The sequence below is a fragment of the Gracilinanus agilis genome, chromosome 2 (genome assembly GCF_016433145.1).
Source record: "Gracilinanus agilis isolate LMUSP501 chromosome 2, AgileGrace, whole genome shotgun sequence".
Lineage (NCBI taxonomy): Eukaryota > Metazoa > Chordata > Mammalia > Didelphimorphia > Didelphidae > Gracilinanus > Gracilinanus agilis.
In genome coordinates this window covers 218,288,990-218,308,243 of record NC_058131.1, presented here as the reverse complement: position 1 = coordinate 218,308,243, position 19,254 = coordinate 218,288,990, and the positions used below count along the sequence as shown (strand labels likewise).

General features: G+C 38.6%; 1 protein-coding gene across 1 annotated transcript in view; it reads right to left on the bottom strand.

Annotated features, from left to right (window-relative positions):
• Window positions 1-19,254, bottom strand: part of PKD1L2 (polycystin 1 like 2) — a 147,224-nt gene that overhangs the window by 43,252 nt on the left and 84,718 nt on the right. The window contains 8 exon segments of the mRNA XM_044663653.1: window positions 843-970; window positions 2,774-2,907; window positions 9,752-10,076; window positions 10,809-10,994; window positions 11,791-11,928; window positions 16,157-16,253; window positions 17,794-18,025; window positions 18,967-19,195. Coding sequence (XP_044519588.1) covers window positions 843-970; window positions 2,774-2,907; window positions 9,752-10,076; window positions 10,809-10,994; window positions 11,791-11,928; window positions 16,157-16,253; window positions 17,794-18,025; window positions 18,967-19,195 — 1,469 coding nt within the window.

The window sequence follows — 19,254 nt, the reverse complement described above, 5'->3', positions numbered from 1 at the left end:
AGTCAGGAAGGCCTAGTATATAATTTCATCTCTGATACATGCTATCTGTGTGATTGTGGGCAAGCTATTTAAGCTCTCAGTACTCTGGGTAACTCCCTAAGAATAGAGAAGGAATTGGTAGAAGACATTTTCTCATCTGGAAGTTTTCTATATCAATGAAATTATAAGTCAAGTCCCTATCATCCTATCTATTTTACATATGTGGAAACTGAGGCTCAGAGAAATTGTGATTTGTCTAAATTCATTTAGGTAGAGAACTTCAGAACCAGGTCTTAAACTCAATCTTCTGACTTGAAGTCCTGAGTTTTTTCTATGCATGCTGCCATATTGATAGTATCTGGATCGGTTTGTCAGATTGGTAAAGACCAGTGGTAATAATGAATGAAGAAGTCCTATGATGGGTAAGATGGGCCCAGGAAAGTTCAGGAGCCCAAAGAGTTTCTTCAGGAACATAGACTTGGAAAGGTGGTAGCAACAGGAGACTCTAAAAAGCCCTGAAGATAAGAGAAGCCAATTGACACCAGAAAACAGAATAGGGAGATCTCAAAAAGAGTATGACAGCTTATGATAGGAGTCAAACAGGAGCTGACATCAAATCTATTTTGAGCCAATCCTACTGAGTTCATCTACATGCTCAATGCTAAAGAAAAGTGAAGGATGACCTTCCTTTACTGCAAGATCCTTTCCTCCCTTGCGCCTGTTCAGCTTTCAAAGGATCCACAATGAGATATCAGACATGCTAACCCCTCCCAGCCTTTCTTCCCAAGGAGTGGAATACCCACTCCTTCATTCTGGGCTGTTTTAGCTTCAGGCTTCTTTGCTTAGAATGTGCCCACTCTTACCTGAATGCCCATATAATAGACTATGAAGAGGAAGTAGATAGCTTCAGCTGCTACCACAAAGACATGTAAGCCATTGGTGAGAGGATAAAGTCGGATACTTTGTAGTTCTGCTTGTGGAAGGAAAGCCCCTGAAAAAATTAGATGGGTGGGGGGACATCCTATTAATACGTACCAATCTTACCTTCTCTCTTTGAACAAAAAACCCTAGTTCTACAGGTGTATTCATTAATCTTGCCTTCTCCTCTCTCTTCCCCCTTCCACCTTCCCTCTTCCATTCTTTCCTTCCTTCCAAATAGAAGGTCCTCTGAGGGCAGAGACTACTTCATGTCCTCAGCAACAAGTCATAGATGTATTTGAATTCAACCTTTATTAAGCTCTTACTGTATTTGGAGTGCCAGATAGGTGTCAGGATAGATCCAAAGTTTAGGTACAGTAAATGTAGGGTCAAGGGAGTTCCCTAATCAATTTGAAGATGAATCTTTGCTTGAGGCTTGAAAGCATCTCTCTCTGGAGGGTATGAACATGTCCATTGGCACTTTGTTGAGAGGACTAAAGTCTTAGTGCCTGGAACTTCCCTTAAGATGAATTGGTTGGTATAATAAAGCTAAATACATATGTGTCTTTGTGGGGTTAAAGAAGGACCCACTAGAATGTCAGAGTATGGTCTATTAGTTTGGTTTCTTTCCAAGGTCAGTGCTAACCACAGGACTTTTAAGACCTTTTGGAAAAGTGGGACCTACGAGAGAGAGAGAGAGAGAGAGAGAGAGAGAGAGAGAGAGAGAGAGAGAGAGAGAGAGAGAGGAAAATTGCATTGATTGTGTCCTTCATGAGCTTTCTGCATTGTTTATGAGCTCTGGTGAATCCTTTGCATCTTCTGTATTTTCTGTGGGACAAAATAAAAAAGATGACCTCTATGTGATATATGCATTTAACCTTTCATTCTTATATGGTACTTGTGAGGAATCTTTCACTGATATCTTTGGGCAACTTAGATATGAACTATATTTTGAGATGTCTCAGGTTGAACTGAACCTGGGGGCAAAATATGAAGGAGAGAAGAGGAGAAGAAGGAAAGGGAGGGGAGGAGAGCCAAGAGAAGGAGGTAGGCAGAAGAGGGAAGAATCTTTTAGGATCATACCCCAAGACTGGAACCAATCTTAGCAAACAGACCTTCAAAGTGCTGAGCCACAAGTTACCTGCCCTCCTGGCAATCACAGTCCATATTTTTTAACAAATCATACTTCTATAGAACTTTGCAATTTATAAAACACTTTTCTCACAGAAAACCTATAAGTAGTATGAGTTTTTTTCATCCTCATTTAATAGATGAAGAAACCGAGACTCAGATAGGGAATTTGCTGAAGGTTGTGTAAAAAGCATAGAATTTGATCCCAGGTCTTCTGCTTTAGATATAAATCTCTTTCCACATCACCAAACTGACTGTCTATCATACTTAGCCTGCACAGAAAGAAAATTTAAAAAACCCCTCTCTAGATGGAAGAACTTGGCTATTCACTGGGCATGGAGGCATTAGAACATAGTGAACTGCAAAATAGAAGACTTGGGTTTTAGTTCTAGCTCTGTGGTAAGCTGGGTGTATGGTCTTGGCCAAGTTGCTTCCCCTCTTTGGTCCCTCAGTTTCCACCTCTGAAAAACAAAGGACTTGAACTAGATAGTTTCTAAGGTCCATTCCAGCCATATCTAATACATTTGAACATTGCTGTGAGTTCTCTATTCTCAGCCTCCCAATCCTCCTTCATCCCCAAGTCCCAATCCTCAGATCACCATATCAGGTACCCCATGTCTTTGCCACATACCCTCAGAGACTTTAACCCAGGGACTAGGAATCCAGTATTTAAGGAAGTCTGTTGTACCTGATCAGTGTGTGCAATGTTTCATATTCAACTGGAGAATCAGGAGACATTTCTCACCTGCTGCATTTGTTTCAAAAGTCAGTGTCACAATACAGAAAAGGTTCACATTAGCATTATAGACAGTAAATTCTACAAACACTGCCCTAGTAAAGGTGTCCAGCCAGGTATTGTTGAAGAGATACTCCAGAACCCTGCCAAGAGACAAGAAACATAGAATCATTAGATTTAAAGATAGGATGGATGTTTGCAGCTATCTAGTCCAAACTCCTCATTTTACAAAAGAGGAAATTGAGGCCCAGAAAGAGTAGATGAATTACTTAGGGTCTTGGAAAACAGAAGATTCAAGATGAAGTTCCAGGGCCTCAGACTTTAAACCCAGTGTTCTTTCCACTACACTACTCTGATGCTCATGAATGGGGTCAGTCAGTTCAGTTGTTGGCCACCGAGGGTGTAATTTCCAAAGTTAGCTCATGGAGGGTATACCAAATACCAGTGGTTGGTCCCTTGTCTCCCACATTGAGAACCATTCTTTGGGATAGGCAGGAATCAGGAGCTCCCTTCTAGAAGTGCCATTGTGCTCCATTCTCACCACAACCTTCACCTCAGTCATATGTTCCTACTGCCTGTTCCCACCCGAAGAGCCCATTTCACCTTGGTTCCATAGTTTCTTTTCTCAGCCAGTGCCATCAAAAAGCTCTGGGCCTGGGTTAGGAGTTCTCTTTGTTAGCAAGCCCCTTGGTGTTGGCTTTAGCATTTTTCATTGATTGCATGGTTTACTTTACCCTTAAGTTCCCCCTTATCTATTGATGGTCACCTTGAACTTTCAATCACGAGTCTTGCTTAACCATCTGATGTCTGCATCCTCCTGGTTCCTTTATGCTCATCTAATCTCTGGACAGTTATGTGCTCTGAACTTTACTCCTTATATGTATCTTTTGACTCGTTTACCCATTTGTTCTAATTCATAGCTATGTTCTTGACATTCTATATCCTTACTCTGAATTGCCTTCCTAATTACTGAAACAGGCTCCAACTTAACTTTGCCAAGTCTTTTGCAACCCCATACCCTTATTTCATGAGACCCCACATCTCTTTCTTCTGACTCCTCACTCTGCAATACAAGATTGCTAGTTCCTATGGCCTGGTCTCAGAGGTGAGTTTTCTGTCACCAATTATACTGATACTATTGGAAGTCATTCCATTAGGTGGATTAGAGGATAAATGAGGTAGGCCAGTGGGCTTGATCTTTAAATGGTGACCTCTACATTTACCCAAAGGGGGTAAAAGAAAGCCCCCATAGATATCAACTTATTCAGAGAAGTACTTTTTGTGGCATCAGAGAACTAGAATCAAAGTAGATACTCATCAATTTAGGGAATGACAAAACAAATTGTGGTACATGAATATAATGAGTACTTCATCAGAAGCAATGGATATGAAGAATTCAGAGAATCTCAAGAAGACTTAAGTGAACTGATACAGAGGTAAGGAGAATCAGGAAAACAACATACATAGTAACCATAACAAGGTAAATGGAAAGAATAACAAATAATCTTCCCAAATCAACTACTCTATTGTGTTTTCCATATTATAACTATTTGAATTTATTAATCTATTATCAAAGTATAATTAGTATAATCATATAAATCCCACTAATAATTAGTTATTAATGATAATTTAAATAATCAAAACATAATTATATGAATTCATTATTAAATTATGATAATTTAATATAATATAATTATAATGAGTAGGCCTGGATTTGGAGAAGAGTTTTTAAAAACTCTTCTCCCTCCTTTCTTTGCAGAAGTGAGTTTCTACAGAACCTTGTATTTACTTTCAGATTCAGTTAATGTGGTGATTAATTTTGCTGAACTATTTTCCTATATTTGTTTTTAAATCCTTGTTCCAAACGATGAGTAAGGCAAAGGAGAGGGTATGTTTAGAAACAAAGATGTAATATAAAACCAAAATATATTAATAAAAAATTTTAATTAAGGCTATTAACAGTTCCCCCCCTTTGCACAAAGCCAAAATAGTGTTCCACACAATATTTTGGTATTTGTGCACTACAAACTAAACTAAAATTCCAACTCAAAATAACAAACAGCCTACACTAACTCTATCCTATCTAACACTCCCTTACTCTATCCTACTCTAGGGATTTTAACAAAGAAAGGTAAAGGGAAAAATACATTGAACAATTACAAAGTTCAAAGTACAGAGTAACAAGTAACAAAGCAAAATTTTCAACAAAATTAACAAAATCAACAACAAATTTGAAATATCAACACAAAATTCAAGCAAAACATCAAACATAACTCCTAATACAGAAACATTCTAACAACTAATAAATGCAAAAAATTTTGGAAAAAAACATTTATGAGGGCGGCTGGGTAGCTCAATGGATTGAGAGCCAGAAATGGGAGGTCCTAGGTTCAAATCTGGCCTCAGACACTTCCCAGGTATGTGACCCTGGGCAAGTCACTTGACCCCCATTGCCTACCCTTATCACTCTTCTGTCTTGGAGCCAATACACAGTATTGACTCTAAGTAGGAAGGTAAGGGTTTAAAAAAAAACCAAACACATTTAACACAACATTGCATAAGTTTTTACATCAAAATTACAACAAAACATTAAACTCATTTATGCAAATTACATTTAAATGTTTTCAACTCAATCATTTATCAAATTATTCACAGAATTGACATAGACATATAGACATATGATACATACACACAATGTATACACACAATATATATATGTATGCTATACATACATATGTGTGCACATAATATGTATATACCAAGTATACATATTTACACCCTTTACGTATATACAATACTTACACTATAATACAATTTACAATATACACACACTATACTTATTTACACATCTATTTACATTGTTTTTGTGATATGTGATCTGTAGTATGTTTTATGTTCTTCATGTAATGCAATTTTATTATGTTTGTTGTATTTGCACTGTAATGCATGTTACTACCTTATCTTATCCTTTAATCCAGTGATGGGCAAACTATTCCCCATGGGCCAGATCCAGGCCATAGTTTGCCCATCACTGCCTTAAGCAATTCCCTAATCACTAAATCTGGATGGGGGGGGGGGCGTGTAGTGAATAGGGAATTGCTTAAGGCAGTTATGGGCAAACTATGGCCTGGATCTGGCCCATGGGGAATAGTTTGCCCATCACTGCTCTAATCTAAAGTATAGTACCTAGATTAAATACTATTCCCTATCTTACTAAACTATTCTAAACTATCCCTATGTTATTAATATATTAGTCTCACTAAATATAACTATCTATTTGTTGTTAGTAACTATCTTTTGTTAGTACTTACTCTTATCCTATAACTAATTCTAATATTATTAGTATTTATACATTGCTTTATTACATAAGGAAGACAATGTATCCTAACCTGTTTATGTTTTATGTATGTTTTGTTATGTTGTGTTGCAATATGTTACTGTTGGATGTATGATACCTACCAAAACTTCAGATCTCCTTTCTTCTTATGATGTTCCTTGAAGAAATCTCTTTTCTCCTTTTCTCCTCTTCTCCTTTACTACACTGAAACTCTTGATAGCAATGTGTAATGATGGATGTATATGAGTATGTAGTGATGCTATTTACATTACCTAAATTCCTTTCAAACCATTTAGTCCATTAAATTCATGATTAATTCTCTTCTTTGGAAATTTCTTTTTAAAACAAAGTCTTTATCAGTTCATTTTTTAAGTTCATTAGTCTTAATACCTTGTCCACAAATTCCTGAATCCTGAATCCTCTTCATCCATGTCCTCTTCCATCCAAATGTCCTCTTCCGCTGGAATGGTCCCCTCCTTACTGAGCTTTCTGACTGCAGACTCTAATTGACTGAAGATCTCAATTTTACACAATCTTTCTTCTTCTTCTTTCTTCTTCTTTCTTTCTTTCTTCTTCTTCTTCTTCTTCCTTCTTCTTCTTCTTCTTCTTCTTCTTCTTCTTCTTCTTCTTCTTCTTTCTTCTTCTTCTTCTTCTTCCTTCTTCTTCTTCTTCTTCCTCCTCCTCCTTCTTTTCCTCCTCCTCCTCCTCTTCTTCTTCTTTATTAACAATTTCTATTTTTTCATTATCTATACCATATGCTACTTTAATATATGAACAATGATACCATGAATCTCTACCTAATACCTTTACTGAAGATGGTGAAACTAATACAATTGTATAAGGACCTACCCAACTTTGTTCTGTTGCTGATGTTTTGGCATTTAGAAGTCTATGAGAATCTAGGAATAACATCTAAATATCATGTTCCTTATCACCAACTTCAGGTCAGGTGGAGTGTATGAGTAGGGAACTCAAGACTATGGTAGGGAAACTGTGCTGAAACTCATCTTAAATGGCCAGATATACTTCCCATAGCTTTGTTTTACCTACATATAAGACCAAGACCAGATCTACATATATTATCATATGAAATGCTCTTTGGACATGCTCCACTACAGGCAAAGACTTGTAAGGCTATTTATGCATCACTCTTAGGAGGTGATTGACAATTTGCTTCATATTTAAGTGCATTACTGCAGAGGCTAAGAGACTTACAGGATATGAGAGTATTAATTCAATCTGGTCCATTGGATTATTCTCTTCATAACTTTCAACCAGGTGATATGGTGTATGTGAAAAATTTTGCTAAAACATCAGCAACAGAACAAATTTGGATATTTATCCTTTGTTGCATTAGGGACTCAATGATTGGTCTTATACCCTCTATTGCTTCCTTAGTCAAGGGATATTGAGGCACACAAGGAACTTGTCCTTCCTTTGTCCTCACCCTGACTGGAGTAGTTGATTTTAATAATCCTACATCTGTGGATGATCTTGACCACAACTCCTTAGGTATATCCTTGGGTATTAGATAGATAGTACCTAAGTCATTCTTTGTACTGTTGTAATCTAAGAATAGCAATGGAAAGGCCATCAAAGATTTCTCTGGGAGATATAAAGAAATGTCACCAGATTCAGTATATTGGATAATTGCTCACAATTTACATAGAAAATCTCTGCCTAAAAGGTTCATTGAGCATTCAGGTATACAGAGACATGTATGCTCCACAGATAGAGGTCCAAGATTTATCATTTTTGGTTGTAATTTGGCTACTTTCTGAGGTTTGCCTTTTGCACCAATAACTTCCATTGTATCAACAGCTCTATAATTCTCAGGAAAACTTTGCAAAACTGATTTAATAGCTCCTGTATCAACCAAAAGGTCATAGATCTGGTCTCCAATAGTAACAGACATGTGTGGTTCTGGGCTATTGGGAGGTTGGAAAGTTTCCAACACAGGGGCTAAAACAGTAACATCAGAACAAAGCTCAGCTATTTACTGTCCATCCAAGTTAACATCATCTTGAATTATAGAATTTTCCCAGGATTTTGTACCTTTAACGCTTTTCTTTGATTTTACTCTATTCTCATTGGTCCTTTTTTGGGTATCATTGTCCTTATTTACAACCAAATTATCCATATTCAAATCACAATTTCCATTATTCTCCATAATCACATAATCACTAGAATTTCCAACACTATTTACAACACAATTCTCCTTTTCCTCACAATTATGTACAAAACTAATTAAATTATTATCGACACTAGGTAAATTACTATAAACACCACTTAAATTGCTAATAACACCACTTAATTTAGCACCAATGCCACTTAAATTATCATTGATTCCATTTAAATTACCATTGGCACTGATTAAATTATCACCATTATTAATTAAATTACTATTAACACCAATAAAATTATTAATTCCAATTACACCATTAACATTATTCACAATTCCATTATCATTTTCCTTAATACACACAATTTGTTCAACATTTAATTTATTCCCATCTACTTGACTTAAAACTTCTGAACTTCGGGCATAATGAAGCTGTCCCTCCATTTTGATGAACATGATTTATATTTCCTGCAACAACTTGGCTGTATTTAAGTCTCACACCAGTTCTTATGTAATCATGCATTACACTCATGCTAGGAGCTTGCAATCCTTGGCAGCATGCATTCTGGCATATAAAACTATTTTGTTGACCATAACCATAATTATTATTATTGCCATTCCAATTATTTCTCCTATTGTTATTGTTATAACCATAATTTCTGTTGTTTCTTTGCCTATCAAACTGACCTTTAAATCTACAGTCACGTACGAAATGCGCAATGCAATTGTATAGGAAACATCTCTTCAGCCCTTGGTATTTGTTGTTACTACCATTATTGCTGTTCCTATAGGTGGTATTCTTTCTATCGCTCAGTGCTGTTACAGCTTTAATTTCACCTATCTCCTTTTCTTTTGCTTTGTTTTTGCCTCTTTTAATTGCTTACATAGACTCTCAGTTATCACAACTTTTTCATCAGAAGATCTATCCTTCTCTTGGGCATACACATAAGTTGCTTTTTGCTGCAGTTGGTCTAATGAAAGCAACTCCCAATCTGGGCAGTAATCTAGAAAATTTTTTCTAACATTAGAGACTGAATCTTGCACAAAGATTCATTTAATATGCTCTAATGTGCTTTCCTCTTGAGTGTTGAGACCTAAGCGTGTCTTTGTGGCTTCAATCACTTGGTCAAGGAACAAAAGCAGGTGTTTCCTGACCAGTCTGCTTGGTCTTTTCGAATTTGCTCCACGCATTTGGACGATGGGAGTTATTTTCCATGGCTTTTAATACTGATTTATGTGCTTATTTGAGTAACCTGTACCTGAGTTCCTGGAAAGCTGATATCATCATTAGAGCTGAAGAGGACCCAGTAGTGAGACATCCATTCCCCTTCTGACCTGCCAGGCTTGTCCTGTCAGCTCTATCTGCTAACTTATGCTTATTGCTTAATTTAATTAATTTCCTCATAACACTAGCACCTTCTGGACCTCAGTTTCCTTCTCTGAAAAACAAGAGTGTTGGAGGAGACTTTCTCCAGGGATTCTTTTAGCTGAAATGGATCATAGTTATATAAAACTCTGTAGACACTACCTTGATGCATTCTTTGGATCTGTTCCCAAATGTACTGTGTAGCCTCCACCCCGATAAATTGTGAGTTTGCCCCAGATGGGTTGACCTCGTAGCTGGGTCTGACTTTGATACTGCCAAGCCTGGGAAAAGTTAGAGCTTTCATTGCAACCAGAGCCATTCCAACTTTCACCATAGTCAGACATATCTTCAGCTTCCAGGGAATATGGCACATGACACTCATGAAAATCCCACGGCTCCTGGGTGATAGGGCAGGAATCATTGCGGACTCTGACTTGACGAATCCGGGCACTGCCGACTAGCTTTGAATTTCCATCTGTGATAAAGCCTGAACAGGAAAATCAACCAGATGTGAGTTGCCCATTCACTGAGATCTGTGGGTCAATGACTGTTATTGTCCCTTCACTCTATAGATAGGATCCCTCAGTCCAGTTTGTGACATCAACTCATTTCTTTATCAATGGGACTGAGGAGAATGAATGTCTAAACTTAATGGAATCACCACTTTTGGACTCAGGATTAGAGTTCTAGGTATGTTCATAGAAGGAATGGAAATGATACTAAAAAAACAGCCAAATATATACAGACAAACTCTGTGCTGGAAGTGTTACCATTCTGAGGGTACTGAGGGACTGATTCTCAAAGTTTTAGCATCAGAGGAAGTTACCAAAGATGTAGAAAAAATAAGACTTCATATTTGTTCCCCAAAAGAGACCAAGAGAATAACCCACTGACAATATGTCTAATTTGCCATCTATATAAAATACATTTATGAGATTATGTTGGTATTGAGGTTATTCTTAATGAGAGTATTTGTTCAGGAACAAACAAACCTTCACATGTGGTATTTCACAGTTAGACCACATCTTCACTATCATACACCTGGCTAAAAGACATAGAGAATACAAGATTCCACTGTGTTTTTTTTAAGTATGAAAAAACATTTGATCTTAGGTAAATGCTTCAAACTCTCTGAAGTTCAGTTTCTTCATTCATAAAATGAGAGGGTTGGACTAGACAGGGATAGATAAATGGAAAGAGAGAAAAAGGTTCTCATTACCTGGGTATGAACCATACAAGTTGCTTACTAATGTGGTCTTGGCCCACATAAAGAATTCTTGGAAACTGAGCACACCCTGAAGTCCTGTAGAGAAGCTGTTTTCTAGGTGCCTGTTAAAGTAGTAGGCATTGGGGTCTCTCTGCCCATAAGCAACCAACAAAAGCATCCATAAGAATCCTACATAAGCTAGAAAAAAAATAATTCTTTTAGGTTTTGTGAGCCTCTCAAATGATCCTTTCTCATGGCCTAAGAGATGCCTGACTACACATAACTGTCTTCCCCTCAAAGAACTCCCCTCTAAACTATAATAGCTGACAAAGGCACCATTCTTCTGACTTCAAAACTTTGGCCATTAAGGTTGAGCTCTGTGGTTGTCTCCTCCATGAACCCTTTCCTAATGTCCCTCCAATTCCACCCTAGTACTAAAACTGTCTTATTCCTCCTTTATATTTCTCATAGCATTTGGCCTGATTATTTCCTTTTACTCATTTCATTTTCTATACCTGACTCTTTGATTTATTTTACTTTATTATAAAATTAAATAAAATTTTAAAAATTAATAAAAATTTATTTTCCTCTTTCTCTTACCCCCAACCCTTGGGTAAGAAAGAGGTAAGAAAAACAAAACCTTTATAATTAATGTAGCACTTTTCTATATTAACATTTATTTCTGTACATGCCTCTTCCTCTATTAGATTACAAATTCCTTATGAACAGGGCCTGTGTTATGTCTAGTTGTATTCCTTGTACTGAGCACTGCATGAGTAGAGTTGATTCAATTGAATCGAATCTCTCTCTACTTTTCCCAACAGTGAACACATCTTGATCCTTCCTTCATGACACTACTACTCATCCTCCTCCTTACTATCCCCACCACTATCACTTTTCTTCTGGACACCTGGACAGGCTTTAGGGTCTGAAGAAAGAGTTGATACTGACTGGAGAACAAAGGAAAAAGGAAATCAGCAAGGAAAGACCTTACCTAATATTTCTCTAATTAAAGCAAATGCTTTCTGCTCCTTAAGGCGATTCTTCTTCATCTTCTCAACATCAGCATCAATAGGCGGTTGGTAGATGCCACTTTGACTGTCTCTACGGGCTCGGAAGAAAATGTCTGATTCTGTCAATACAAAAGATGTAGCCTGAGAGCTTTTCTCCTGGTATTTGATATATATGACCAATAGGAATGCTTTTCATTAGTAACATGGAAACTATTAATAGAAGTGTTGGTGGGGTCTCAGATCCAAGTCCAGGGGATTCTAGTCAAGAAATCTTGAAGAGATTCAGTTTTAGGGAGCTGGTATATCAGCCTCTGGGAAGAGATGATTACTTTAGGTAGGGCTCTGTGGGGAAAGCCCCAGGATTCTGCCATTTGACCAGGCACCTGCCCAAGAAGATTGAAAAATCTTGGAGAAGCCCTATATGGGGTCTTGCTTCTATTTATGCTCAGGAAAGGGCTTGTCTCATTCTCTAGACTGAATGATGCTCATTGGGCTCTATGAGTGAAGAAAATGAGCTAAGAAAAAAGCTACATACAAACTCAAAGGCTTTTACTTGCTGTGAAGATTCCTTGGCTTTCGTTGTGTCTTTCTGTTTTCTGAAAGGTTTTCACAGTGAACTATTAGTGCTGCAGGTTGGTCTTACCCATTTCAAGGTACCCAGCCAATTTAGCAGCCACAGTGTCTCAAAGAGGACTTTTAGATCTATCCCATGCTATGGTCCTTCCTTGGGACCAGAGGAATAGTATACTCGTGTTCTACATTCAGATCCAGGTCTGCAGGTGGCAAGGAATCAGGCGCAATATGAGCTGTTTTTATCTATATCAGTTTCTATGAGAATAAGATTCAGCCAAATTGTTATAGTAAACTTATTCCCCCTCAATGTACTCTATGATCCAGTGACACTGACCTCCTTGCTGTTCCTCACAACATTTCATCTCCTGTTGTTGTTCAGCCATGCCTGACTCTTCATGACCCTATTTCTGGGTTTTCTTGGCAAAGATACTGAAGTGGTTTGCTATTTCCTTCTCTAGATCATTTTACAGATGAAGAACTGAGGTAAACAGGATTAAGCGACTTGCCCAGCATCACACAGCTAGTGTCTGAGGCTGTATTTGAACTCATGAAGAGTCTTCTTGACTCCAAGCCCAGTGCTATAGTTATTGTGTCACCTAGCTGCCTGCATCCAACTTCTGACTCCCAGGCATTTTCTCTGGCTAACACTTATGCCTAGAACTCTCTCCCTCTTCATCTTTACCCCTTAGCTTCCTTGACTGCAATTCTCCACTAAAGGCTTTCCTTCTGTAAGAAAGCTTTCCCAGTCCTCAAACTTAATGCCAACCCCTATTTATCCTGTATATATTTTGTTTGTATATTAGTTCCCCATTAGATTACAAGCTCCTTAAAAGTAGTTTTGTTTTTTGCCTTGTATGCCCCTCCAATGCTTAGTAAAGAGCCTACCTGGCATATAGTAGGTACTTAATAAATGCTGATTGATTGATTGATAGAATCTCATGCATATATAGCATTTTATATGCTATGTGGTACCATGGGAAAAACATGACCTTGGGATTTGAATCAGTGAATCTCAACTCTTATTACCAGCCCAAGACACAATATCCCTTGAGCCCTAGTTTCCACACTTTTAATATGAAAAGAGTTGGACTAGACCTATATGATCCCTTCTATGCTGTCCAAGCCATTTCCTAGCCTCTAACTTATTCCTCATCATAATCTGTAATGGGGGCAGGACAGGGATTGAGGAGGAAGCTAAAGATTTCAGAATTGCCCAAGGTCATGCAGCTAGTTAGTCAGTCTACAAGCTCTCAATAAACATTATTTATTATTAATTAACTAGGACTTGAACTGGAGTGCTCTGACTTCAAACCCAGTTCTCTTTTCCCAATGCCCTGATGCATTCTAGTTAAGTATCCAAGAGTAGAGAGAAAGCCTTGTTAAATTTAAATTAATATCCAATAGCTGCAAGTATTATATTTTATAGTTTATTAATAATCACTTGAATTAGAAAGAAAATAAAACTAAAAGAAATAGAAGTTCAAACCTAATTTTCTAACAAAAAATAAACCCACATCTGTAGATTCTTCTGCCTGGCATAAAGCTGCTTTCCCAGCGCAATCAGAGGAGAAGAGAGAGAGGGGTGGGGTCACGCACAAACTTTATCTCCAAAACATAAGGACATAGTGTGAGAACGGAAGTGGGATGCTGGGATTTAGAGTCCTGGGGAACAGATTCTGATTATACAGTCTCCTCTTTCCTGGTATCTCTGGATAAACCAGACACTTTTTACCTTTCTCTGTATCTCTAGTACTTAGCACAGGGCATAATAAATGTCTGTTGATTGATTTGGGTAGGAAATATTAAGTACTTGATAAGCAGTGGGCTTTTAGATTATTGCTCCTGATACTTCATTCTCACACCTTGTTGAGGGAGAGGCTTACAGGTTCCAAAGAAGTGATATTGGCTCAGGGACTAGGAAAGCTCTAACCAAGAATAACCTGGAAGATCCAGGAAGCTATGAGAGCAGTAGGGCTAGCAATTCTTCCTTCCCCTTGGCTAAGGTAACTCCACAGAAGCTATTGAACTGGATACTTTTAGAGTTAGAGGGGACCTTAAGAAACATTTAATCCTGCAATTTTCAGTGTAGTCTGAGGACTCATGTTTGTCCTAAAACCTTTTTAGTGGTTCTTTGAATACAAAATTGTTTTCATAATACTACTAAGATATTAATTGCCTATTAAAATATTCTTCCCTTGTCCAACTACATATATGTGGGAGGCCAGATTTTCTTTATACAAAACCAAAATAATATATGCAATGGATTGAATGCAAACACATTGGCCTTAACTCCCTGTAGAAGCAGATATGAAAATCCAACTGTCTTCTAAGAGTTTTATAAAAATATAATAATGACACCCTTCTCACTAGGTTTTTTGTTTTGGAAATTTTCATCATTTTTCCATTAAAATCTTATTTATGTTATAATGTAATGGGTTTATTGCTATTTTAAAATGAATTAAATAAATATTTTAAAATTTATTCATTTTTATTTCTCTAATGTGAGTATTGATATGACAGTCATAAAGAAAATATTTTTGAAGCCTTTAATAATTTTTTAGAGTGTAAAGGGGTTCTGAGAACAAATAGTTTGAGCAACACTGACAATCCAAATCCCTCATTTTATAGATGAGGAAACTGAGGCTCAGAGAAAGGAAGTGACTTACCTAAGACCATCTAGCTACTAAGTAGCATAGCTTATATTCCAATTCAAATCTTTCACTTGAAGATTTCTACTGACAAACCCATTACCTTCTGAGGCAATTCATTCTACTTTTGGACAGCTTTAATTGTTAAGAAGCTTCTCCTTAGAGTGAACCCAAATTTGCCTCTCTACAATTCATACTCAAGCTCCTAATTTTCTTCTTTGGAATTAAATAGGATAAGTGGAAAGAGTGCTGGATTAGAGTCAAGAGGACCTAGGACAGTGATGAGCAACCTTTTGAGCTTGGTGTGTCAAAATTCACCAAAAACTGAGCATAACTTGGGTAGTATGTCACTTTGAGAAAAAAAAAACCCATAATTTTGTGATATTTATAGTTTAAATAACAAAAATGTATAATTGTAATATTTAACTGTATTTTAATAAACCAAAATAGGTAAATTAATATAGGTAGAATTGTCATCTGTAGTGCACAGAGTGTCTACACTACACTACAGCAAATGTTTCATCCTCGGCATGCGGCCCCGTACTTCTCTGTATACAGCCGCATGTGGCTGTGTGTCATAGAAAATGGCTACATGTGTCAGTGCTGACACATGTGTCATAGGTTTGCCATCACCGACCTAGGATCTAATTCTGGCTGTTATTGATGTGACTTTGCACAAATTACCTAATCTCTCTGTACCTGGGCTTCCTCATCTGTAAAATGAAAGGGTTGGACTAGGTAGCCTCTGAAGTTCCCTCCATTCTTTACTCATATGATATTGTGATACTCTGATTCTATAATATGAATACCATGTTATAGCCAATAACTGAGGCTAAGAGAGGCCAATGAATTTTGCACAAAGTGACACAACAAATTGGAACATTAGGACTAGAATATAGACTTTGAAGTCTTTACAAGAGTCATTTTAGTGAAAAAATCTACTTCTGAGGAACAAATGAGTATTCACAGGAGGGGAAGGAATGCTCATTTCTTCTGAATATTGTTGTAAATCAGGTAGGGAATCAGTCTGTGCAATAACAGATGTCTTCAGGTCCTTGAATGGGAAGGCAAAGTAGAGAATGAGGGCCATTCCAAGGAGAGTTTTCACCACACTCCCATTAATTACCTGGGCTACATAGGTGTCCAGCTACAGGTGCTGAATAGTCTTCCTCTTGATCTACTTTCTTCAAGACCAGGGCAAAGAAGGCAGCAAATCCCAGGACCTGAAATTCATTTCAATCCAATTCAGTAAGAATTTAAAAAGTACTTAATATATGCTAGGTACTGTGTTAGGTGCTGGGGGATGCAAAGACAAAAATAAAACTGTCTGCCCTCAAGAAGCTCACAGTGTACTGGAGGACCCTCAGCTATGAATGCTAAGATTCACAGGGCCCGACTTACCTACACTGGCCCAGACATTGATTTCAGATCTCTTTGCCTCCTTTGCACAATGTCTGTGCAGTGAGGGAAATACAAGGTCCCAGGCTAGTGATAGCAAACCTTTTAGAGATGGAGTTCTGGGCTCTACCCCTACCCTGCACCAGACCGAGTGCTGTGCTGGCCCCCCCCCCATATGCTGGGGACACCCCACCCCACTTTACTCCACACAGGGGAGGGAGAAAGCTCTTTCATTGGGCTGCTGGATGGAGAGGCTGGTGAAGTGAGGAATGTCCTCAGTGAGTGTAGAGAGCTGGGAGGAGAGTGGCCCAAGTGCTCAGCTCCCCTCCAGCTCTGCGGTCTGTGAGCCACCCACCTTACCCTCTGTGTGCTCCAATTGGACTACTGGGCAGAGGGGTGAGGATTGTGAGGGGGAGGGGAGCAGCCCCGCCTGAGTCCTCTGCTATTCTAGTAATGTACTGGGGGAGGGGGAGGGCAACCACATGCCCACAGAGAGCACTAGGTTTGCCATCACTGTCCTAGGCAATCTCTCTTCTTCTGTCAAGGCCCAGATCAGGAGCTACCTTCTCCATGAAGGAGAACACTACACCTCACAGCTGAAAATTACCTCTTTTCTTGATTTTATCTCAATGATTCTAGCTGATTTAGCCTTTGATTCCATCACTTCTTATCATGCATTATACTTTTTTGTGTTTTTCCACAATAGAATATATGTAATTTGAGGGCAGAGGGCTTAGTTTATCTCCCCCCCCCCCATCATTGTATCTCTAGGGTTTTACCCAAAGAAAGAACTTAAAAAATACTTATTGATAGATTTGTTGAATTACGTTAAGGTGAACAAAGTAGGCAATGATGGAGGCAGAGATGGCCATTCAGATTGCTTAGATGAATAGAGGGTCACCAGATACAATCCTTTTAGTAAGATGGAGGATTACCAGGCCTTAGCATCTGCCTTGCCTCTGAATCCTAAGATCTACAGGACCTTAACATTTGTCTCCTTTAAACCCCATGAACATTGCCATCCGACTTGCTGAGGCACCCTAAGGACTCCTGGGTCTTTGCATGTGAACCTTCCTATATGTGTTGATTCTCTCATTAGAATGTGAACTCCTTGAAAGCAAGGACTCTCCTACTTTTCTCTTTGGATCCCAAGAGCTTATTAGTAATTGCTTAATATATTTCTAAAGCCCCTTTTTCTTCATTCATTGATTCTGGGAGAAATGATCATGAGCAAGCGGTACTGAAAAGGTGGCTTTGAGACATTTCAGTGATGCTACACTTAGAGTCTGTCAAATCAGGAGATGCACTGACCCCACATGGCAGCTAACCAGAAGCCAGACTCTGGGTGATGATGAGGAATGTTACCTTCAGGGGTTGGGTGATGAAAACACTTTCCACAAATGAGACTGCCATGGAAAGAAGCCATTTGATGGAGTTGTCCTTCCCGTAGTGCAGCCCGTAGAGCATGGTGAAGAAGGCTGCTGTACCACTGGTACTCACAATAAGCAGCCAGCCAATGAGGACAAACCACCAGGGCAGGCCTGGGCTAGCAGAACCTTGCTTGTTGGACCCAGTGATTCTCACTGTGGACTGGTCTCTGGGAAGGAGAAAGAAAAGGAGAGATGAGAGGAGATCTGGGAAGGGACAACATAGTATTTAACTCTCTGAGGAAAATTCTATTTTGTCTTTAGAGATAGATGTAAGGTGGGGGGAGGGGCAGTGAGGTAGCCCAGTGGATGGAGCTCCAGCTTGGAGTCAGGAGGACCAGAGTTCAAATCTGGCCTCAGACTCTTCTTAGCCGTGTACCCCTAGGCAAGTCATTTAACCCCAGTTGCCTAGCCCTTACCACTCTTTTGCCTTGGCAACAATATTTAGTATCAATTCTAAGACAGAAGGCAAGAGTTTTAAAAAAAATTAAAGGCTGAAAAATGAATTTGGCTTCCATCATTACTGTTGAGAATATTTTTAATCCAGGTTTGTTCTTGTAGAGATGAGGTAGGTAGTTTCCATTCTATTGCCATTTTCCCAGTAAACCTTGTATCATCCAGACCAGCCCTTCAGACTCAAAATACCTAGAGGATGATCTCCTGGTAAATTAAGGACTAAACGATGGCCATCCTTCTTGGAAAGGAGTTCAAAAGAGTTGAGTAACTAACTCTTTTCTTAGGCTGGAGAGGTTTGGAGATTGTTGTCAGTGAGATATAGAAGTCTTACTTTTTCTGAAATCTTCCTCTCAGAAGAGCTAAAAGTTGGAAGAGGGTTGGGTGTAAATCTGGGTAAATGTAACCAGGAGCAGATCCAAGGAGAGATTTTTGACCAGAGATATATAGAACTAAAGAAATCTTACTCTGAGGAGGACTAAGAGGGTGGGTTTGGCAGGGATATAGGAATAAATCTGGGTAAATGTAACCAGGAACTCTTCCCCAAAGGGCCACCTCATCCCTATCTATAGCAACTGCCAGCTGGACCAGGCTGTGTCAGGTGAGAGGCAGGTTCCATGCTTTCTCCTAAGGCAGAATCAGCCTGATCTGAGGTTACCTCATGGTTGTTGGTTCTTGGGAATTATCCAGGTTCCTCAGAAGGCTTTTCAGAGTCTCGATTTGCCCCATTGCCTGGGCATGGCACTTGGGATCCTGGAAATCATGAGGCCCCAGAAGTCGAAGTTCTTTCTCTACATGTTGAAGATGCATAAGGAGATAATGACTGTAGTCACTGCTCTGGAGCCAATTCTTTATCTCTTTCTTAGTTCTGGGGATTCTGGTTTGCTCTAGGTGACAAAGAAAGAAATAAGATGCCAGTAGGTATACAGATAGTGTGTGTGTAAAA